This window comes from Hippopotamus amphibius, chromosome 2 (assembly GCF_030028045.1).
Source record: "Hippopotamus amphibius kiboko isolate mHipAmp2 chromosome 2, mHipAmp2.hap2, whole genome shotgun sequence".
In the NCBI taxonomy this organism is placed as follows: domain Eukaryota; kingdom Metazoa; phylum Chordata; class Mammalia; order Artiodactyla; family Hippopotamidae; genus Hippopotamus; species Hippopotamus amphibius.
This window is the reverse complement of record NC_080187.1, coordinates 172,594,848-172,619,033: the sequence shown is the minus strand read 5'-3', so window position 1 is coordinate 172,619,033 and position 24,186 is coordinate 172,594,848. Positions and strand designations below refer to the sequence as shown.

General features: G+C 42.2%; 1 protein-coding gene across 1 annotated transcript; it reads right to left on the bottom strand.

Moving 5' to 3' along the window:
- Positions 1 to 14,672: 14,672 nt before the first annotated feature.
- Positions 14,673 to 22,432, bottom strand: HAUS4 (HAUS augmin like complex subunit 4). Its single transcript, XM_057722639.1, has 10 exons — positions 22,250 to 22,432; positions 20,449 to 20,533; positions 18,832 to 18,974; positions 18,611 to 18,742; positions 18,079 to 18,213; positions 16,654 to 16,750; positions 15,994 to 16,139; positions 15,720 to 15,850; positions 15,291 to 15,359; positions 14,673 to 15,142 (listed from the first exon to the last, which is right to left on the bottom strand). The coding sequence occupies exons 2-10, from the start codon at positions 20,501 to 20,503 to the stop codon at positions 14,959 to 14,961; spliced, it is 1,092 nt and encodes a 363-aa protein (XP_057578622.1). The 5' UTR covers positions 20,504 to 20,533; positions 22,250 to 22,432; the 3' UTR covers positions 14,673 to 14,958.
- Between the last annotated feature and the right edge of the window lie 1,754 nt (positions 22,433 to 24,186).

Here is a 24,186-nt window from a genome sequence, read left to right as displayed (position 1 = left end):
CTCGAGCAGGTAGTACAGTACAGCCAGTTCTCTCATGCCTCCCTACAGCTTTCTCTATTACTAACATCTTAACATTAGTATGGTACATTTGTTACTATTCATGGACCAGAATTGATAATTATTATTATTAACTAAAGTCCATAGTTTATTCAGATTTTCTTAGTGTTTACCTAATGTTTTCTTTCTGTTCCACCATCCCATCCAGGATACCGCATTACATATAGTTGTCATGTCTGTTTAGGCTCCTCTTGGCTGTGATGGTTTCCCAGATGTTCCTTGGTTTTGATGACCTTGATAGTTTTGAAGAGTACTGGTCAGGTATACTGAAGGACACCTCTCTACTGGAATTTGTCTGATGGTTTTCTCATGATTAGACTGAGGTTATGGGTTTGGGGGAGGAAGATCACAGAGGTGAAGTGCCATTTTCATCACATCATATCAACAGTGCATACCATCAACATAATTCATGACTGTTGATGTTCACCTTTATCATCTGGTAAAACTAGTGTTTATCAGGTTTCTCCACTGTAAAATTACACTCCTTCCCCCCCCCCCCCCCCCATTCTATCCTGTACTCTTTGGAAGGAAATCACTATGTGCATTCCACACGTAAGGAGTAGGGAGTTATAATTCCCCTCCTTTAGGGTGGAGTGTCTACAATATTTATTTGAATTCTTCCCTGCAGGTCTTATGAGTAGGGAGTTGACAGGAAGTGGGTAAGTGCTCTGCCGACATTTTAAGGAAAAAAAGAGTTGTTGGGAAGGCCTGCTATGTTCTCTGCCCCAGCTGTGCTCAACCAAACTCTACATTCACAGAAGACTTATTAGATGTTCCGTCTTCAGAAGCTAATTATCTGGGCTGTGGACCATCTGCGCTCCTGGCATCTTCCTCCTGATGTCAAGCTGGAGGCTGCTCTGTTGGTTGTTAACTAACCCATCCATGGATGAAAGGGAGAGAGGAAAATTTATGAAACAGTAATGTCAGTTTTGCCATCAGTTAAAATAATTTTCAAGAGGATTTGTGTGAAAAGAGCCTAGAATTTCTGACTGACCTTAAAGTAAATATAGATGGGCTGAATTTCATTTGTCTGGGATGTCTTTGTTTTTTCATTCAAAATGGCCTCCACTATGTGGCAAGCATGATGCTGAACAGGTCCCAGTGATTCCACACCACGTTGCTCCCCGCCTGTCCTACAGCACTTTCTTTTGTCTTAAAGAACATGGACTGTGGGTCTGTCTATATGAACTACAGAGGAGCAGAAGGGAAAGACTGAAAAACAAACAGAGAACCTTTAAAGGACTTGGCCCTAGGCATAAAGTCAGAGTTGGTGAGATCTGTCTTATGCTCCACTTCCCTCTGCTCTGCTCTCTTTGCTGAACTTTGGTACTCAGAAGCATGTCAATCATTTTATATTATAGGATGTAGGCCTTTGCTGGGGTGAAGACAGGGAAGTGGCAGGTGAGAAATAATGTTACTTTTTCCAACAGGAGCCAGTGACAAACAGGCCAGAGCACTGGAAACTTTTCTGGAAGGGAAGTACCCACTCCCAGATAACCCTCCCATTGCCCTCTAGCATTCCTCACCTTCAGGCCCCGTTATTCTACCTGTTCCTGTTTTTGTGTCCTTGTTTAAACACTGCCAATGCTTTGTAAATCCTCCTTTCCCCTTCTCTTGAGCTCCCCTCCTCCTTCAGCACTTGCCTCCCTCCCCAGGCCCACCTTCACTCACCTCTGTGCCTGCCCAGCCAGCCGCACTCTTCAACACCAAAATAATGGCCCGTTTGACCCTCCTACTGCTCCAAATTGCTTCTTCACAATCAAGGCTGTCCGCCAGCGACAAAAGTGGCAGAGTTACTGAGGCAAAATAATCTGTGCCAATTTGCATTCTCTTCCTTGTCATCTCTATTATACAGTATTTATCTGTCAAAATGAATAGAAAGTAGAAACTGCTCTGGAACATAGAGAAAGATGGAAAACTACCCAATTTGTTTATGGAGCCAGAAAATACCTAATACCAAAACCTGTAAAAATTGGACACCCCCCCCCCAAAAAAAGCAAACCTGTAGACCTATCTCACTTAGGAATATAGATGTAAAATCCTAAAATGTTTAAGATTAACGATAAGTCAGTAGTATATTACCATAATAATGTATCAGAACCAATTAGGGTTTATCCTAGGAATTAGCACAAGGTTAGGTATTAGGAAATTTATTTATATAATAGGTCAAAAATAAAGCAAATAAGACAAACATTTGATCATTTTTAATAGTCATCAAAGAGAACATGGTACATCAATTCCATTTCCTAAAACATTCTTAAGTCAATATTCTTTATATATAAACACATGTGTATATGGTCAACAATTTATGTAAAGATAAAATAATACAAGAATGTCTTATCTCATCACTGTGTTATTTAATATTATTCTGAAAACTCCAATACAATAAGACTGGCACTTTTTTAAAAGCAGTTATAACTTTTGGGAAGAGAGAGGCAAATTTATCATTGTTTGCTGATGATATGATTGTATACATAGGAAATCCATGAGAATCAATTCTAAAATGATGAGAATTAATAATAGCATTCAGAGACATCACTTGATAAAAGACAAATATAAAACATATCTGTAGCCTTCTTATAAACTAAGAATAACCAGTTAGAAGACATAATGAATAAAAATATCCCGGAACTTCCCTAGCGGTCAAGTGGTTAAGACCCCATGCCTCCAGTGCAAGGGGCATAGGTTCAATCCCCGGTCTGGGAACTGAGAAATATCCCAATAACATGGTAGTTAAGATCATGGGTGGTGGAGACAGATGGCAAGAGGTTAAAGCCCTATTTATCCATTCACTAACCATGTGAACCTAACCCCTCTGGCCTCAGTTTTCTCATGCACAAAATGGGAATGTAAATAATAGTTCTTATCTCATAAAGCTGTTATAAGCATTAAATTAGTTAATATACTAAAGCATTTAGAACCTATCTGCACATGGGGGGCCTCCAATATACATGAGCTATTGTGATTAGTTTTTTACCCATTCACAGAAGTAACAATAATATCACCATAAAATACTTAGCAGTAATCTTAGTGGAAAATGTGAGGAATATATGTATAGAAAATCATAAAATTTTGCTGAGACCTAAAGACAAAAAAAAATGGAGAAATGAGCCATGTTCTTAGGAAAAATGAATCTTATAAAGATGTCAATTCTTACCAAATTAATTTCTCACTTTTCCAACAGTCACAATTCTAATGGAATCTTTTGTTGCTTGATAAAATGATTCTACCATTCATTTGTAATAAAAATCAGGCAAGAAAAGCAAAGAAAAAAAATTTAAAAGAAGAGAAAGGAGGGCTTCCCTGGTAGCGCAGTGGTTAAGAATCTGGCTGCCAATGCAGGGCACATGGGTTTGAGCCCCTGTCTGGGAAGATCCCACATGCTGTGGAGCAACTAAGCCCGTGTGCCACAAGTACTAAACCTGTACCCTAGAGCCCGTGAGCCACGACTACTGGGCCCATGTGCTGCAACTACTGAAGCCCATGCTCCACATTTTTATCCTATTACCTCAAATCCTTTATGAAACAAGCAATGTATAAATAAATAAAAGGCTACAATGTGCAGTTGGTATAAGAAAAGACAGAATAAAAAGACTAAGCCAATAGCCTAGAAACAGACCAGTTGTATGTATATACACATATTATTAAATATATGAATGTAATTTATGATAATAAGAGCTAACATTTATTGAGCCCTTATTTTGTGTCAGGTTCTATGAAAAGCACTTTACATTCACAGGAACTCTGAATCTTCACGAGAACCCAGTGAGGTAGGAAATGTTATTTATCACGGGTGAAGTAACTAAGTCTTAGAGAGGTTAAGTGACTTGCCCCGCTAAGAAGGGGTTTAGACAAGGTACAAACCTAGGTCAACTGACTCCAGAGCCTTTGATCTTAACCTTAAGACATTCATCTATAATTTTCCTTCTAGAAAGCTATCCTAGACTATGTCCACAAACTAGGGCAAAGATTCATTAAGCGAAATGCTTAGTGTAGCATTTTTTTTTATGATTACAAAAAATGTAAAACAAGTTGGATCTCCTATAGGGGTATGGTCAACTAAATCATCCATGCAGTGAAATCTTAAGCAGCCATTAAAATCAATGTTGTCAGAGAAAATTTAATAACATGGAGAAATGTTCATGATATGCCATTAAGTGACACAGATTACAAATTGTACGAACAGGATGGCTTCAATATGTGCAGGGAAATTGTGTTTTCCAAGTTTTCTATAATAAGCATGTTTATACTATATGGGAAACATTTTTTCAATGTGTATAAAACCTGTGATCTCTCCTTGAGTCTTTCTACTTGTTTCCATTCTTCTTTCTTTTGAAGACCCAGCCAAGGCCCCCCTCCTCTGTAGGCCCCTGTAGCTGTCCGATCTTCAGCAGTCGCTCTCACTCGTAGCAATAACTTAACAATCCTCCTAGGCAGACTAATATTTTGGGGTTTATTGTTTGTTTTGGATTTTTTTTCCAGTTTTGTTGAAAAATAATTGACATAAGTCACTGTATAAATTTAAAGCATACAGCATGATGGTTTGATTTACATATATTGTGAAATGATTACCACAGCAGGTTCGGCTAACATCTGTCTTCTTGTATAGATACAAAAAAGAAAAAAAGGAAAAAAATATTTCTCCTTGGAATGAGAACTCTTAGGATTTACTCTCTTATCAACTTTCCGATATATCATGCAGCAGTGTTAACTAGAGTCACCATGTTGTACATTACATCCCTAGTACTTATTTGTCTTATAACTGGAAGTTTGTAGCTCTTGACCACCTTCCTCCAATTCCCCCTTCCCCTACTCTGCACCTATGGTAACCACAAGTCTGTTCTCTTTTCCTATGAGTTTATTTTTTAGATTTCACATATAAGTGAGATCATACAGTATTTGTCTTTCTCTGGGCAGGCTAATATTTATTAAGCTCTACCACAGGCCAGGTACTTTGTTTTATTTTATTTTTAATTAATTTATTTATTTATTGGCTGCAGTGGGTCTTCATTGCTGCACGCAGGCTTTCTCTAGTTGCAGTAAGCAGGGGCTACTCTTCAGTTGCAGTGTGTGGGCTTCTCAGTGCGGTGGCTACTCTTGCTGTGGAGCACGGGCTGTAGGCACACAGGCTTCAATAGTTGTGGCATGTGGGCTCAATAGTTGTGGCTCTCAGGCTGAGTAGTTGTGGAGCACAGGCTTAGTTGCTCCAAGGCATGTGGAGTCTTCCTGGACCAGAGATCAAACCCATGTCCCCTGCATTGGCAGACGGATTCTTAACTACTGCGCCACCAGGGAAGTACAGGCCAGGTACTTTAAATATATTACCTCACCTAATACTCAGGACATAAATCTTGTGGGGTAGGACATTAATCTTGTGGGGTAGGACATTAATATATCCATTTTGTATATGAGAAAACTGAAGTTGTGTCTTGAACAAAGTTGTGCTTCAGTTACATTGGAGAGCCAGAATAAGAATCCAGTTCTGATTCCCAACCTGTTGCATTTTTTTTACAATAGTGTTTCCCCAAATATGGTTCAAGGACCGTGGGTGCTCCCTGAGTCCCTTTTAGGAGGTGCGTGAGGATCTCCTACATGTCTGTGTGAGGCCAGATTTTCTTTATTCAGCCAAAGCCACATAATAACAGAAAGCAGATATGATAATCCAGCTGCCTTCTGTTAAGCCAGATACCAAGGAGATTTGCAAAAATATAAAACAATATCACTCTTCTCATAAGATTTTTTTGTTTTGGAAAATACAGTTTTTTAATTAAAATGTATTATTTATGTTAACATGCAATGGGCTTATTTTTTAAATGAATATTTAAATTTTTCTCAATTTTCAAAACCTTTTTGATTGGGAAAATATTTAGTTTATTAAATATTGTGAATGTCTGGAATATCAGACACATCATTTCAATATGTAAATATCAAATCACATTTCAAAGTCAAATTTAAATTACTTGGATTTTTTTCTTTGCTTTTCTCTAACAATGATAACTAAAACCGTTCTACATTGTATTAGTTTCTTCAATCTTTAATAAAATAGTTTTTAAAATGATGCTCAAGTAAACTTCCAGCAATTTTCAACTTTTTCTGAATAAAAAGTTTCCATTCTTAAGACAGGCTTGTAATTCATACGAATTACAACTACTTGATATTACTCAGTGGCATTTTATCTGTAGTAGGAAGAGGAAAATCAAATGTCAAGGAATATTAGAAAATCATTTAAGCTTTACTCATTTGCTGCCTCCTTTCCTGTGACATGTACATGAAACACTTTTGGAAAGACAAATGTCATATGATATAGCTTATATGTATAATCTAAAAAAAAAAGATACAAATGAACTTATTTACAAAACAGAAATAGACCCACAGAAGTAGAAAACAAACTTATGGTTGCCAAAGTGGAAAGGGAGAAGGGATAAATTAGGAGTTTGGGATTAACATATACACACTACCATATATAAAACAGGTAATCAACAAGGACCTACTGTATAGCACAGGGAACTATACTTAATATTTGGTAATAACCTATAAGGGAAAAGAATGTGAAAAAATATATCTGTATATGTGTGTGTGTGTGTATATATATATGTATAACTGCATCACTGTGCTGTACACCTGAAACTAGCACAACGTAAATCAACTATACTTGAATAAAAAAATTTTTTTAAAAAAGCTCTTTTGGTTCTATGTTTGCCACTAGGGATTAAGTTCTGCTTTTATAAAATTGAGATCTAATCAAGATCATATTTAAATATCAAAGCAGTTGTGTACCAACTACAGCTTGGATACTACCTAACTCCATCTCTGCAAAGGATGTTTCTCGGCAAGAAACATCCATGCTCAATAAAATCAAATAACTTTTTTTCTAATATCCTTCAGGAGAAGACCGATGATAGTCTCTCAGTTTTATTTTTCGCTATGAGAAATATCTATAGATAAAACTTACATAAAACAAAATCTCTGTGGCATCCTTCAAATTGTAGAGAGTAAAGGAATCCTGAGACCGGAAAGACTGAGAACACCTGCTTTACAACGAGCTGCCCTCCAGGAGCCTCTGATGTTGTAGATAGGATTAAACATGCTGCCCAGTGGGGTGATGAAATTCAAGGCCTGCATGACAGGCACCTTAAAGAAGTTGTAACAAAGTGCCGTGGGTATTAAATGACAGTGAGACCTCTTCTAGCTGGGATGATAATGGGGAAGCAGAACTGGAGGTGGGCCTCCAAGATGGTAGGATTTTATGAGCAGAAGAGTTCTTACCAGGTGGATAGAACCGTAACAAGCACAGGAAAGCATGAAAAGGGTGAGTAAGCCCACTGTGGGGAGGCTTAGGCTGAGTAGAAGGTGTGCGTGGTGGGAAAAGGTTGGAAAGTCGAGCTGTACCATAAGGGCTTGAATCCCCAGTTAAGCCATGTGGACTGTGTTTAGTATGCAGTGGGGAGACCTGACATGTTTTGAACAGAGAAATGACAATATGAGGTGAAAGTTCCAAACTCCCTGGGAAAAGCAAATCAGAATCATCATAAAAACTGGCCTGGCAGTGGTGTAGAAGATGAGAGGAGGGGCACTTAGGACAATTTGCAGGGACCCAAAATGAGGACCTGAGCAGGGTGGGGCAGTGGCAAGGGAAGGATGCCCACTGGCCATGCTGACTGGTTCACAAGGTGGCAGGACATTGGGGAGGTCTTCTGGTTCAGGGCTGGCTCCAGCTTGGTGGGTCCAGAGCATCTGGAGAGCCCTGATCTTGTTCTTTGGATAACCCTTTCCTAAACTTTGGGCTAATCATTTACGTTTAGTTACACATTCTTTCTTCAGCCAGGCTTAGTACATTTAGGTCTTTCTACATTTCAGTTGTATTTTTCTGAGACCAGGCCTTACTTAGCTACTTCAGCTGGACCTTAGCCACTTGAATATAAACTATCTTTTAGGGTAAATTCTTTCTACAGATTGCTAACCTCATTCATGATGAGTTGACTCCTATATTTTCACTGTCTTCAAGGTATAAGGAGAACTGCCAGTTCCTTTAATAAAACCTAGTCCAATTCCTTTAAGATGGGAATTGTGGAGAGACTCTTTATGGAGTGAAGGGCCCTCCAGTGGGTGCTGGGTTCCCCTTTTTGTGGTGGCTGAGGGAGAATGCAGGCAGGGTCACACCTTTGAGACCTGGATATTCACCCTTCCTTGGCAACCTTGAGGGGACAGATTTTACTTGTCTGAGAGCCCCCTAGTTTCCTTCCAGAGAGCGATCCTATTCCAAGTTCTGGAGGTGACTTACTCTGCCTCTCATTATGGAGGAAGAATCAACAAGGCTTGGTTATTGTTGTTGTGTTTTGTTTTGTTTTGTTTTGTTTTGTTTTGTTTTGTTTTGTTTTGGGTGGGGAATGGCCTGGGCTGCGGGGCTTGCAGGAATCTTAGTTCCCCAACCAGGGATCAGGAATCCTGGCCCAGCAGTGAAAGCACTGAGTCCTAACCACTGGACCAGTGGTCCCCAACCTTTTTGGGACCAGGGACCTGTTTCATGGAAGACAATTTTTCCGTAGACTGGGGGTGGGAGGGGGGAGGATGGTTCAGGCAGTAATGTGAGCTATGGGGAGCGAAAAGGAATGGCAGATGTAGAGACACTCAGTCACCCGCTGCTCACCTCCTGCTGTGTGGCCCAGTTCCCAACAGGCTGAGGACCTTAGCGGTCCATGGCCAGGGGATTGGGGACCCCTGCACTGGACCACCAGGGAATTCCCAGCAAGACTTGGTTCTTGATCAGATGTGGTAAAAGCTAAGGGAATAGAGATAGGAGTATGAAAGAATGAAGGAGAGACAGTAAAGGCAAATCTTTTCTGAAATGTGTGAGGGGGAGAGGGCAGCTAGGGTCCAAGACGCTAACCCTCAGCTCTCACACAGCCCTTCTGCTTGCCCTCCGAGCCCCTTCTCATCTCCACAATAGAAAAATTTCCTCCTGAGAATCTTCCATCTCCAGTCAGTGTGAAGAAGGAAAGGACCAAGACAAACCACCGTCAAACTACATTCATAAGCTCAGCAATTAATTCATTTTTTTTCATGAAATAACTAGAATTAATATACTGATTTACTATAATACCAAAAAAACAAAAGCACTTGAGCAAAATACATATGCAATGATATTCAATGAAGCCTTTTTGCAACAGGGCAAATTGGAAAAAATCTAAAAATCGATCATGGAGGGAATGGTTAAATTATGATACAGCCATACTCTAACAATAATATGAGCTAATATTTCTGTACATTTGTTTGCATATTTTTAGAAAAAAGTCTGGCACTATACATGCCAAATCACTCTGGCTGCTCTAGGGAGGTGGACTGGGATAATGGGTGTGTGTGTGTGTGTGGTGTGTGTGTATTAGGCGGTGTGTGGTTCAGTGTTTTACATTACATACTTCTTTGGTTTTGAAATATTTTTGAATTTTTTTCAAAGCACAATATTTTTGTTTTTAAGCCAGTAAAGATTTTTTTAAGTGGTTTATGCAGCACTGTTGCAGGCAAATGTTCAATTTTCTTTAGGCTCTTAGAGACAGAAGAAACAGTTAGCTGTCCATCCCCATGTCATTTAGTGGGCCAGGGCTGGGAACTACTGCCTCAGAAACTATTTTGCTTTCTCAGACAGCTGGAAATCTAAACATTTCTTAAACACCAGCTTTTCAGAGTCTGATTGAAGCCATGGGACATGTTTCTGAAATTTCAGTCATTTAAGATGACAAAGAAGGCTTTCCTTGGTACGTGATTTGCTCATTCCTAACTCAGTGCCTTCACATACTGGTCCTTCCCTTTTCTCTTTGTCACTTTTTCCAAAATTCTATCCCAAACTCGCCTCTACAAATCTAAATCAAATCTCTCTTCCTGGGACTTCCCTCGTGGCGCAGTGGATAGGAAGCCGCCTGCCAATGCAGTGGACACAGGTTCGATCCCTGGTCTGGGAAGATCCCATGTGCCGCAGAGCAGTTGAGCCCCTGCGCCACAACTAACAGCCTGCAAGCCACAACTACTGAGCCTGTGTGCCACAACTACTGAAGCCCATGAGCCTAGAGCCTGTGCTCCACAACTAGAGAAGCCACGCACGGAGAAGGCTGCACACTGCAATGAAGAGCAGCCCCTGCTCACCACAACTAGAGAAAGCCCATGTGCAGCAACGAAGACCCAATGTAGCCAATAAAGAAAATAATTTTTAAAAAAATCTATGGCTCTGGGGGGGGGGGGGACTCGAGGTGGGGGGGGGAGTCAAGGAAGGGAGGGAATACGAGGATATGTGTATAAAAACAGTTGATTGAACTTGGTGTACCCCCCCCCAAAAAAAAAAATCTATGGCTCTACCTTATGATTCCTGATTCATTTCCCTTGGTTTTCTTTTCCTTTTTTTAAAATTAATTAATTCATTATTTGTTTATTGGCTGCATTTGGGTTTTTATTGCTTCGCACAGGCTTTCTCTCTCTTTGCATGGGCTGTAGGTGCACAAGCTTCAGTAGTTGCAGCAGGCAACTCAGTAGTTGTAGCACAGGGGCTTGGCTGCTCCATGGCATGTGGGAATCTTCCCAGACCAGGGATCGAACCTATGTCCGCTATATTGGCAGGCGGATTGTTAACCACTGCGCCACCAGGGCAGTCCCCACTTTTCCTGGTTTTCAATCACATTTATTTGCACTTCCTGTTACTTGATATCCTTGGGTGGTTTTTATGTGTCTACTGTTGTCTATAAGTTATAAGCACTGAGGACAGGGTCTATTTCTTTTTTATTATTCTTATTCTTTCAAATACCAAAATCTAGTATTGTTCAAGATGAACACCTAATTAAATGAGGAAATGCTGAATGCCATAATAAATATCAGGAAGAACTATTTTGAGATTATTGATGTTCACTTCCAGATGCTACTAACTACAAAAGGAAAATGTGCTTTTACATACGAAAGAGATTTGGCAGTTGTTACCTTAACCAAGGAATCAAACTCAGCATAAGTATTAATGAGATATTCTGACCTGATGTGGCTCTAGGGTGATGTAATGTGAAGTACGTAATGTCATCTATTAAGTATTCTTTACAAGAATGTTTAACCTGAATCTAATAAAGCCTGAAGACCTACTTCCAGTTTACAGGAAATGTAGGCTTATAGCACTGTCCAATAGAATTTTCTGCAATGATGTAAATGTTGTCTGTCTGCACTAATACAGTAACCACCAACCTACGGAAAGTTTAATTGTATTTCATTTTAATTAACTTAAATTTAAATTCAAACAGCTACACGTGGCTAGTGGCTACTATATCAGACAGGAGAGGAACAAGTTCACCATCACAGGAAACAGTTAGACAATGGGACATTCTACAAGGTAACCAGCCTGGATTTTTCAGAAAGCCAATTTCGTTAAAAAGAAAAAAAAAGAAAAAAGAATTCCCTGGTTGTCCAGTGGTTAGGACTCAGCACTTTCACTGCAGATTCAATCCCTGATCAGGGAACTAAGATCCCAGAAGCCATGCAGCACAGCCAAAGGAAAAAAAAAAAAAGTGGGAGGAATGATCTATTTTAAAAGAAATTAAAGAAATCTAATGTCCAAATGTAATACATGAATCTTTCTTAGACCCTAGACCAGTAAAAAAAAATTAGAGAAATCTGAATATTACCTGGATAATAGATATTATGAAATTATTGATTTTTTAGGTATAATAATTTTATTAGTTATACAGGAAGTGCCCTTATTTTAGGAGTTGCCTGCTTAAGTATTTAGGGAATGAAATGTCATAATGTCTGCAACTTACTATAAAATGGTTTGGGGAAAAAAAAGTCTGTATAACTATCTATATAGAGAGAGTAGGAGGAAGCAGAGAGGGAGAGAGAAAGAACAGCAAAATGTTAGTAATTGTTGAATATAGGTTAAGAGTATCCTGGTGCTATGAAAAGAGGCTCAATAGTGCTAATTATTAGAGAAATGTAAATCAAAACTACAAGGAGGTATCACCTCACACAAGTCAGAATGGCCATCATCAAAAAGTCTACAATAATAAATGCTGGAGAGGGTGTGGCGAAAAGGGAACCCTTCTACACCGTTGGTGGGAATGCAAATTGGTGCAGCCACTATGGAGAACAGTATGGAGGTTCCTCAAAAAAACTAAAAATAGAGCTATCATATGATTTAGCCATTCCATTCCTGGGCATATACCCAGAAAAGATGAAAACTCTAATTAGAAAAGATACATGCACCCCAATATTCATAGCAGCACTATTTACAATAGCCAAGACGTAAAAGCAACCTAAACGTCCATTGACAGATGAATGAGTAAAGAAGATGTGGTACATATAAGCAATGGAATACTACTCTGCCATAAAAAAGAATGAAATAATGCCATTTTCAGCAACATGGATGGACCTAGACATTCTCGTACTAAGTGAAGTAGTTGTAAAGAGAAAGACAAATATCACATGTTATCACTTATTTGTGGAATCTAAAAAAAGATACAAATGAACTTTTTTATAAAACAGAGACTCACATAGAAAACAATCTTATGGTTACCAAAGGGAAAAGGGGAGGGAGGGATCAATTAGGAGTTTGGGATTAACAGATACACACCACTATATATATAAAATAAACAAGGACCTACTGTATAGCACAGGGAACTAAATTCAGTATCTTAAAATAACCTATAATGAAAAAGAATCTGAAAAAGAATATATATACATATATATATATATATATATATACATATATATAATTTCTGAAATACCAGATAAAAACCTTTAGAGGGACTTCCCTGGTGGCACAGCAGTTAAAAATCCACCTGCCAATGCAGGGGGCACAGGTTCAACCCCTGGTCTGGGAAGATCCCACATCTCGTAGCAACTAAGCCCATGCGCCACAACTACTGAGACTGTGCTCTAGAGCCCGTGAGCACAACTACTGAAGCCCATGTGCCTAAAGCCCATGCTCCCCAACAAGAGAAGCCACCGCAATGACAAGCCCAGGCACCGCCACGAAGAGCAGCCCCTACGAGCGGCAACTAGAGGAAGCCCGTGCACAGCAACGAAGACCCAACGCAGCCAAAAACAAATTCATTTAAAACAAAAAAGTATATATATACATACATATACTCAGTTAGATATACTGTCACTTTGCTGTACACCTGAAACTAACACAGCATTGTAAATCAACTATAATTTAAAAATTGAAGGGGAAAAAAAAAAAAAGACTATCCTGGTGCTTATCATACTATTCTTTCAACTTTTCTGTAGGTTTGAAAACACTCCCCCAAAAATGTTAGGTTAAAAATTATACACGTAACTAAACAATATTGAAAGTTTCTGAGTTTCTACATTAATCTATGTTGGGCTGACCCCCCAGGCCTGCAAATCGTGCAGTTGCCCAGCCTCAAGATGGAAGAAATAGCCCAGAGACAGTGACAGAGACATCAACATCTCATTGGACAGGGAATCTTTCTTTTTTTTTTTTTTTTGGACAGGGAATCTTACACGTTCACAGCAAAAGGATCCTGGAGCAACACCCCCCACCCCTGCTGATGGTGGAGGGCAGGCAGGACATGGCGGCAACCTTCACTACTTGGAGGAGGAGGCTACCGTTTACAGGGGGAATTTAAGTCAGGTTGGCTCATCAGTTACCAGCAAAACCAGCAGCTGAGGCACATCCCTCACAGTTCCTCAGGTTAACAACCATCATGAGGGCAGATGCGTCCCTTTAATAAACTAGCAGGTGCAGCCGTTCTGGCCTCAGGATTAGAACGATCACTAGGGGCTGGGGGCAAGCACGTTCACATGCGTAGGGGGCAGGCGAAGCAGGGACTGGTCCAGCTGGGGAGTACAAAGAGCAAGAGAACAGCGTCCTGAATGGCCTGACCATACAATCTAATTGCTCCTGTTCATTTTGTGTGGGGCAGCACTTGATTACAGATAAATGGAAGTAAGCACCATTTACAGAAACATGTAAAGTTGAGTGTAAAGACCTTAAATTTCCTATGGATCAATCCAAAACCATCATTATTTGATCTTAGCAAAAGAGCACCTAGAGACAGTCTCCCTGGAAAGCGGTTTGAGTAGCTGGGTAGGCCCTTCTACATAAGCATGGAGGTCTTGCGCTTCTGTTTGCAGTCCCTGACTTTGATATCAGCCAAGGCCCTGGCTTTTTCTAAGCTAAACAGACTGTGGAACTTGGTTCCTCAGGGTGATCTCCTCCCACCCTCTGCTCTCAGAGAAAGCAGTAACCCTCAAACCACACCACAAGGAAGCAGGAACACAAATGCCTTATGTCCTTTCCTGTAACTGAGCTGGATGCCCAGCTGCTTTATCACACCTGCTCCACTGACAGCCACAGTGACAGAATAGTTGCCTATCCATCTGAGCATCTAGCACTCCTCTGGAGACTACAGTTCTTCAAGAGCAAGCCCAGTTTTAATCCACTTCTGCTGCCTAAGACTGAAGCCTCCAAGACTCCACACGGGCGGGTTGGCCCTTCTACCTCCCACCCTTTGAGTAAGAATTACAGATTCATCTCTATTTGGATCCACTCAGTTTCCCTCCTTATTCATATAGCCTTTGATGTTCTTTCTTTTATCTTTGCCCAAAGGAAAGTGACTAAAATCCTCAGATACAACATCATCACTTTATTCAGGAGATAAATACGATACAGGGCTGACACTGACAAATAGCTGTACATAAAATTATACAAATCTGTTACATTTTCTAGAAGAGACTCGGTCATTGTAAACAAGGAAGAAAAACCAAGAGGGTGCCTAAAGAACTGCAGTGTTTTGAGCAAATGTCCCCAGACTCTCTTGAGTGAAGGTGGCCTCAGGAGGAGGTGGTCCTTTTAGCAGGAAGAGAAGGAGGCAGCCCCTGTGCAGAAGCAGAGCCTCCCGGCCCCACCCATGCCTAGTGGTAGGCCTTGCTGAACTCCTGGAGGGCCCAGCGCTTGTTCTCAGTTGCCTGCTTGAGTTGGGTATACTCTTTCACCAGCCTGTCAAACTCCTCCCCGAGGACCTCATAGGTGTTCAGGACCTGTCGGGACTTCTCCATGTCCTGCTCCTGTAGGCGAATGGCCCCCTCCAAACGGTCCCTAAAAGCCCAGGCACAGAAGATACAACATAAGGATCTGGCTCCTCGGAAAGTACCCAAGAATAAGGCGCTAAAATGAGTAAGTCTGGAGGGTGGAGGGTGTAGGGACCAGCTCTGAATAGCTGTATCTGGCTCTTGGGAGTTCTCACCTAATGAGACGATGAACGTCCACTTTCTCAGTAGTGTAAGTGTCAGACAAAATCTTTAGCTCTTCCATCCTGACCGAGGGAAGAAAGACATGTCAAGCTGAGGATATCTGATAGCAGCAGACTTAGGAATGGCACACAGGACCTGCCCATGGTCCAGGTATGGGCTGAACAGTGAAAGGATAAACAAGGTCATCCCAAATTCCTGCGCAATTCAGCTCACAGTAAAGCACCTATTTCAGAGGGCTGTAAAATAAAAGACCCAAGAATGTTGACAGCTTTAGAGTAATGCAAAGCCTAATACTGTCACGTGACATTCACTGAACACCCACAGGGTGCCAGTCATGGTAGAGAGGAAAGAGATGCGGGCGAGGGTTGGAGCGGGTGGTGTGTGAGATGGAGTCCCTCAGAGCCACGGGGCTCACAGCTCACCGCAGCTTAAGGATCATGGCGCTGCACTTGATCTCCAGGTACTGGGAATTGATACGGTCCAGCTCAGACTGAGTCTTCAGGCGATGCTCCTGAAGAAGTCTCTGCAGCAAGGCCAGGCAGCGGAGAAGCACCTGAGCCCCCAGAAGGCAGGAGCAAGAGGGCAGCCATGAAAGAGAGTAGAAAAGATGGGAGATCAGAAATCCCTGGCTTCCCCAGAGGGGCCCCTGGGGTCAAGGTAAAAGAGAAAGGAGGCCATCCCACCGCCCTGCCAGACCTGGGAGTAGGTGGCACTCTTCTTCTCCAGCAGCACCAGCTGCTCCTTCTGCTGGCTCTTGGCATCCTGGCACTGCTGCTTCTCACCCACCAGGACCTCTGCGAGGTTCCATACCTTGGCGGCCTTCAGGGTTTCACTGTCTGAATCTGGGCAAAAAGACAGAGTGCTGGGCAGGAAAACCCTAATTGCTCCTGCCCTTTGAAGGCCATGTTTCAGTGCCCCTATCCTACATCTAGCCCTACAAATTCTGTCTTCCTCCAGGTTTTCTTCTGATGGCCTGGTAAAAACAGCCCAGTCCTCATAATTAAGTTCTCTCCATTCTTACTTTGAATCCCAGACTTGGCCCTTAATTCTTAAATCATAGAAATAAAGACAAGGTAAACACCTATTAACCTGAACTCTTCTCCCTATTTCATTATGATTCTCTTGAGAAGAACAAACTATTCTTCCTTGCAGCAAGAGGATGCTGCCGCTCAGCACCTTGCCGAATGAAAGGAGTCCGTACAAAAATTCCTCGCCTTTATTCTACCAGCAAGGAAACAAATATTTCCAAAGCTTCCCAGCTTCTGTCCCAAATCTAAGATTCAAACATATTATTCTCAAAAGAGAAGACCAGGAGCCCTGAAGGCCAGCCGTGGACAGAACACAGCCAGTACACACCTGAACTGGGATTGTGGTAGCAGAGCAGAGTGAAACATTTCTTCTTGAGCTGCTCCTCCACTTCCAGCGGGAGCCGGGCTCTCATCCACACAAAATCCTACAGCCACAGAAGGGAAAAGAGAGATGTAGATAGACTGCTGCAACTAGAAAGGGCCAGTCAATGAACATGCGATGATTAACAATCTCAATGAGAACCAAAGAAAATGCATCAAGACAAAGCAGGGAGATTAATTTTTAACCTATCAAATTAGCAAAGAATACGGTGACTGTCAAGATCCCATAGGACTTCCCTGGTTGTGCAGTGGTTAAGACTCTGCGCTCCCAATGGAGGGGGCCTCGGTCTGGTCCCAATGCAGGGAATTAGATCCCACATGCATGCCACAACTAAGACCCGGCACAACCAAATAAATAAATAAATAAATATTTTTTTTAAAGTCATGCTTTAAAAAAAAAAGATCCCATGTTGATGAAAATGTAGGGACCTAGGTGCATTGGGAGCTCCTCTCTGGAGAGCGGTTTAGTGGTATGTAACAGTGTGTTCTGTGTCTGTAGCCTGTGACTCGGTGATCCCACTGCAAGCACTAACACTTGGGAAATAATCATACAAGACACATATGAACTAGCATTTTCCTATCAGTGTGGTTTCTATAGCAAAAATGTGGAAACAACCTTAAATTCATATCCATCAATAAGGGTGAGTAAATTATGCTACATGCATACAATGGAATCTTATCTGTGATTTAAACTGATGAACTGATGATACAATAAGGACGCTGAACACTAACTATGTGCCTGGACAGTGTGCTGAGAGTGCTTTAGGAAGGGGAGAGGGATAAATTAGGAGGTTGGGATTAACATATACCCACTACTATATATAAAACAGATAACCAACAAGGACCTACTGTATAGCACAGGGAACTCTACTCAGTATTTTATAATAACCTATAAGGGAAAAGAATCTGAAAAAGAACAGATATAAATATACGTATAACTGAATCACTTTGCCATACACCTGAAACTAACACATTGTAATCAACTATACTTCAATTAAAAAAAAAGTGCTTTAGAAGGTATCATCTTATTTACAGTTATTTGAAAAGTAATATATATATACTTGAAAAAAAGTCCAAAATATATTAAGTGACAACAGATTATACGCTCTATGCAGGCATGGAAGGTATAATACCATTTATGTCAAGCTGTATATAATAATACTGCATTTATTTCTAGATTTAGTATTTCAGCTTTTACTTTCTTCCTTGTAATGTTTTTCTTATTTACTTGAGTTTAACCACCATGAACATGTATCATTTTCACAGAAACAATAAAGCTTAACCAAAAAATGTTTAAATATATGGAGGAAATTAAGCCATTTCCCTTTGGTCCCAATATCTATCTTTGGTCCCAATGTCTGCCCCCCTCAACCTCTGAGGGTGGCATGAGCTCCAGGAGGTCCGTCTTCTCCAGCCCAAGCCTTGGAGGCACCACCCTATCCTGGCTGGGACCTAAGAGCCGTGTCAGCTCAGTCACAAGAAGCCGCTGTTCAAGGGTCTCATGAAACTGAGAGAGAAAAAACAAACAAACAAACAAACAAAGTTACCATAAAACTTCTCCCACTCCACCTCCTCCATCCTCACGAACTAGTTCTTTACACATCTTCAAAGTCCTCAAACACCTCATCCTCTTCAGATAACTTCCCAGCTGCCAGTGCTTTCTCCTGTCAATGTCTGTTTTCAAAACCCTGACGACACACCAACCTCTTTCCCCATAACTACAGTCCCTTTCTTTCTTTTTCTTTTTCTTTTTTTTAAATTTTTTTTATTTTTGGGGGGCCTTTCTTTCTTGATAACCATTACTTAAAGCTATTTCCCCCAGATCATAGAACCAGTTGAAGCCATTGTTGACCTGGTCATTCCTATAGCTGGTAGCAATGCTTACTTCATCTCTCCTGCCTCACCTTTTTGTCCTCAGAAGTTACATTTGTGTCTTGTGTCTTCACGTAATAGTCCACAAGCAGCTCTTGAATGACTCTCTGTAAAATTTCAGACCTTAACCATGTGGTCTTATGCAATCGAACTTCCTTCCACACCTAGAAAACCAAAAAAATCCCAGGTAGGAACCTTCTGTCTCAGAAGATTTTTCCTTCCTCCCTATCAGCCCTTCTCCCAGGGCTCTTACCTGAGCCTGCTCCTTTGCCAGCGTGAGGCTTAAGCCACTCTCGTCCACATGTTGTGAGAGACTCAGCAGCAGTTTGCTGAAGTGTGGGTTCTGTAACAGGTCCTCTTCACTCAAGTTGCAAGGAGGAAGCTGTTTGCTGCACACTTAATGGGACATCCCCCATAGGGACCAAAAAGCAAAGAGGTATGGACTCAATTTATGTAATTGAGCATAACTCTTAGCTTAATACTCACTTCCAAAAAACCCCTAGGTTTTTGATAGGGAAGCTTTCTAAATCGAATGAAATTTTTAGGAAAATCAAAGAATAGGGAATTCCTTGGCGGTCCAGTTGTTAGGACCCCAGGCTTTCACTGCTGAGGGCCTGGGGTTCAATCCCTGGTCGGGGAACTAAGATCCCACAAGCCCGTGGCATGGCCAAAAAAAGAAAAAGAAAAATCCACAAATAAACTAGAGGCAATACTCAAAGTAACAAGCATTTATATTATATACAAGGACATTAATCAAGAATTAGAGAATGAGTCTTAAAAAAACTAAGATCTTAGAAAATGGAAATGCAGTTGGAAAATATTAGACAAAGAGAATCAAGAATAAGGGACTCTGGTAGAACTCACCACAGTACCTAAAATGCCTCCTTCACACAGAATAACTAGAGCTCTTGAGGAAGGAAAAAAAAAAAACAACACATGTAAAGTTCCCTCTTTGGATGTGATCTCTAGTTGCAGAAGCCAGACTGAGAGAAGGTATATTCTTAAGAGTAAATAAAAAATTTAACTAACCAAATTCTCCTTATTGTAAATAGACTGAGTAACCCATATGGATGCAGAACAGCAGATGCAAGAGAAAAAGTGCAAGAAGCCAGGACCCACTGGTTACTCCACATGCTCAAGGGGCTTTTTTTCCATCTCTTTTCCCAAGTGCTTTCTGCTGGGGTCTTCTGTTTTACTCCCACTTACCAAGCACTTACATTTTCATTCTTTAGACCATCATACCAAAGTACTTTTAGAGAATAAGAAATCTCTCTCTTTTCCCTCACGAGGCATTGAAACATCGATACGGAAATAGTCAAAATACAGAAGATTCAATTTTTCGAAGGATTCAAAATATAGAAAGGGTTTGAGATATGCGAAGAATTCAAGATACGCAAGGATCTGAGATTTTGGAGGACAAGATATGAGAAAATTCAAGACACAGGTAAGAAGCTGGCTTTCAAAAGTTCACTGGCCACCCTTGTCTTCAGGATATGTTTGCTAACACAGCATGGGAGCATCTTGCAACTGTAGTCTACTGCACTAGCAGGCACTGAACAGGAGTTGGTGTAATCTGTCTTCCAATAAGAGAGTGTTTAAGAATCTTCAAGTATTCTAGTTTCCCTAGAAACTTAGGCTTCTGTGAGAGAAACCATACTGGTGAACACTGTAAATCCTTTTTATTTTTATTTTTTGGGGGGTGGCATCTTAGTTCCCCAATCAGGGGTTGAACCCAGGCCACAGCCGTGAAAGCGTCGAGTCCTAACCACTGGACCACTAGGGAATTCCCCCTTTTTATTACAGAAGACAAGACCCTAGATGAGACCTCTCTGGATAAGTCCTCAGACCTCTTGCAAATGGCTACCCTTACCTTGTTGGAGTATTTCCATCCCTTCTCCAGGTGAGCAGAAATCCCCGGATGCCATCTGCTTTTCTTGTGATTCTTATCTGTCCAACTGAGTAAAAGAAAACAAAAAGATAAATAAACTGGCTTGGCTGCTTCAGAGAGGCAACTACCTTGGGGTCCAATTTCCATCATCTACAAGCTGGGCAGGAGAAACACTTCTTATGGGGAGGGACTAAACGCCTCTTACAGGGAGGGTCCTGCTTTTCAGGACTGATTACACCAACTCCTGTCTGAAAAGGAGCCTCCTCGGGAAAGAAAAGTTGCCAATTCACTAGTCGAAACAGGAGGATGCCTCCCTCCCCCTGCTATTATGTCTAAGGTTAAAACTGAGCTGCTGCTTTCTAGTTATGAGTTAACTGGGGAAAAGGGGGGAAAAAAACAAGTCTGCTTTTTTCTCCAGTCAAATAACTCCGCTATCAAATTCCACAATAGTTTCTTGTGCTTCTGTAACTTGTCCTTTCATCTGAGATCTGTTGGTAGTTTTTGATCATTAACTCTAGAAACATCCTTCAGGGGTGACAAATCACTCCACACTTAAAAGCAACTGGTTTTCACATAACAGCATTAGTAAAGAGCACCTAGAGGAAAGAGCATGACAAGAAGACTGACAGGGAGGTCAGGGCCAGAAGAGGAACGCAGAGGTGTATTAATGCGTCTCAGGCCAGGGCGACAACGTGAGCCGTCGGTGTTTTGCCAGAACACGGAGTACACTGAAAAGAATGACATCAACACAAAGGGGCAGTAAAAATGGTCACAGTTTGGACTCTGTGGAGACAAAAATTTTCCCTTGACATTACCTCCCTTTTTTTTTTTTTTTTTTCGCTTTACCCCCTCCTCTCTGTAAAGTATCAAACTCCAAAGGGCAGCTGAGCCTCCCGAAGCAGAACAGACATAGATGGTTATTATGATTTAACACTTCATGTTCACAGAACATTTGGTTTACTCCCCGGTTTTATGAGTAACATCAAAGTAACTACTCATTTGTTTTGTAGCATGGTCTAGAGGGGGACGTAGCTGAGGAGTCAGAATGCTAAGACTTAATTTGCAGCTCAGCCGTTGCTTCTGAGCGAATTTCAGGGAATTGCTTTTTTGTGCCAAACTTTTTCCCACCTGCAAAACTGAGATAACGATTCCTGCCTTGGATGAGACATTAAGAATTAATAACACAATCGACTTGTCTACAAAAGCCACTATTTAGTTAAGCTCAGTGTTTTAGCATTCTGTTTATCACGGATCTAAGCCCGCAAATAAATTTTGCAGGCAAATTTCGCCTACGGAAATGAGGACCAACCCAAATTTCAAAAAAAGTCAGCCGTTCTTCCCTCCCTAAGGGAACTGCCCACTTGGGGTTTTTTAGGGTGCTTTTCTTTACCCTTTTAAAGTGTTACAGGGCGTGAACGGTGGCGGCCATCAGGCTCGATTCTCCACCCTTTGCACACAGACGTGTTAAAACGCTGCTACAAGGACCCAAGTATTTAAATGTTCTGACTCAGGCGTCTTTTAAATTCTTAGAGCTGTCTTTACACGCTGCACTGAACGTTAAATTGATTTTACAGGTATTTTCACAAGCTGTGACCCTTACAGGGCCCGAGATGAATCAAAATGCGGAGCGGGCTCTCCGGCGCCTACTTTCCTTCCGTCTGGGCAGCCAAAGATTCCCAAGGGCGAGGGCGGTCTCGGCGGCCGGAGACCGGGGACTGGCCGGCTTGACCCTCCCAGCGCTCCTCCTCCCCGCAGCGCCGCCCGCCGACCCTCTGGAGCAAACCTGCACAACATGGGCAGCTGAAGCTCCCGAGGCACTGCCGAGGGGGCTGGGGCGGGCAGGCCGACGGCGACAACACCGGGCCCCCGCCCGCGCCCGGGCTCCGGAACCTCTCCCTCGGGCAGGGTGCAGGGGCTGCAGGAAGCTAGGCCCGGGAGGACCGCGCGGGAAGGGCGGGGGAGGGGAAAAGGCCGAAAGAGCACCCAACGCGGCGTGGGATGGAAGGGGCGGGGCCACGCTCGAGGCGGGAACGACAGGCCCCGCCCCCTCAGGGCGCGCGCCTTTAGACCCCACCCCCAACGGCCGGAGGTCTGGGTTCCTGGAGACTGGGCTGGGGCTGGGAGCTGTTGTAGGAAGATTTCTTTGTCCTTTTTCCTGGGTACCTCCCTCCTGTTGAGGGCAAACGTTGAGAAGATGGTAATTGCCAGCTTTTACCGAGGCCCCACGATGAGTCAGACTACGCCAAGCGTTTTACTTGCCTTGCCCCGCCCTGTTTAGTTCTTACAGCGTCCTACTAGGAAGTCGCTGTCATTCCCATTTTACAGAGGGGAAAACTAAGGCGCAAAGAGGTTACGTGGCTTGTTCAAGGTCGCGGCTTGCAGAGTGTAAACTTGACCCAAGGGCCCTCTGAACCTTCCCGGACCTGCCACCCATCCCGAGCCTGTCTGCAAGTCTCGATGCCAGGAGTGGGTGGGCTTTCTCTCCAGTTTCCTCCGCCAGGCGCCTTCTCTCTCTGCTCTCACCTTTACCTCTCATCCTTCACTAAAACCTCTGTCTTCTCTTTTAAAACTATGTGGACACTTATTGTTTGCTTAACCAGAAGTCGAGCTGGGGATCCTGAGGCTTTTTAGTAGCTCCCTGGTATCAGTGTGGTTTGCGGTTCTCTTTGCAATCCCCTCATGGTCAAAAGGTGGCTTCAGAAGTCCAAGAAGTACATCCTCTCAACAGCATCCCAAGCAGGAAGGAAGAAGAGCCTTCTTCATGTAACAGGGAAGAAAATCTCAGAAGCACCCAGCAGACTTTCCCATATGTCTTATTGGCCAGGTTGGGTCACCTGCCCACCCCTAGACCAATGAGCTGGATGTCTTACATTTGCCCCCCAGATCCACCTCCTGCTCTTCAACACTCTATGGAGAAGGTAAGGACTACCTCAGGACTTCAGGGTTCCCATATTCCCTGACTGGTTTCAGCCAGTGGGGGATCCCAGCAGGAGGTGGGAGGGAGAGAAGACAGTGATGAGGGAGTTCAACTCCCTGACTTCCTCTCTGGGCTTGACCTCGGGCTGGCTGTGGACTTTGTCCAAAGGTCATCACTCCTCTCAGATGGGTACCCCTACCTCCCTCTGTCTTAAACGCCACCCCCACCCTTTTTTCAAAGTCGACTGGAATCTAGTCATTAGGTGTATTATTTTTTAAATATTTGATGCTAAGTAAATTGCCCCAAGGTTATGAAATCTGTTGCATCAGAGAAGCAGATAATCTGGGGTGGAGGGACAGGAATCTCAGGGCTAGGTGTCCCGGGTGGCAGAGAGTTTAACCTTTTCTTTTAGTAGCAACTAGAGAGTTCTACTAGCAATACATAGAGAAATAGTGTGAGCCAGTGCAGAAATTTTATATCCCTGGTCATCTTGTCAACTGCCACCTTTCATGCTTAATGTTAAAGTGCTGTCATTTTCTAAGGCTTTTAAAAATCATTTATGCTTCCTCAGTTCTGTAGTGCAGCGTCATTAAATATCAGGCATAATGTCCCTAACAAACAGCACTTCGAACAAAATAGCATGCATGCTTTGGTGACTCAGAGCTGATCAGAAACCTACTGAAATTTCATGTCACATATTTGCCAAATTTTCTAAAACGGTACTACAAAGCTTTGGCTAAGCGGCTCTAAAGTACTGGGGGAATGAGGCGGTGAAGGGTACAGAGAAAAGAGGCCTGTCTTCA

What these genes read in the sequence shown, in the direction of transcription:
- HAUS4 (XM_057722639.1), bottom strand. Translation starts at nt 20,503, where the DNA reads ATGGCATCCGGGGATTTCTGCTCACCTGGAGAAGGGATGGAAATACTC. An exon ending in CTACCACAATCCCAGTTCAG is followed by an intron (nt 16,140 to 16,653) that starts GTGTGTACTGGC and finishes CTTTTTGCCCAG; the next exon opens with ATTCAGACAGTGAAACCCTG. An exon ending in AGAGTGCCACCTACTCCCAG is followed by an intron (nt 15,851 to 15,993) that starts GTCTGGCAGGGC and finishes CTGGGGGCTCAG; the next exon opens with GTGCTTCTCCGCTGCCTGGC.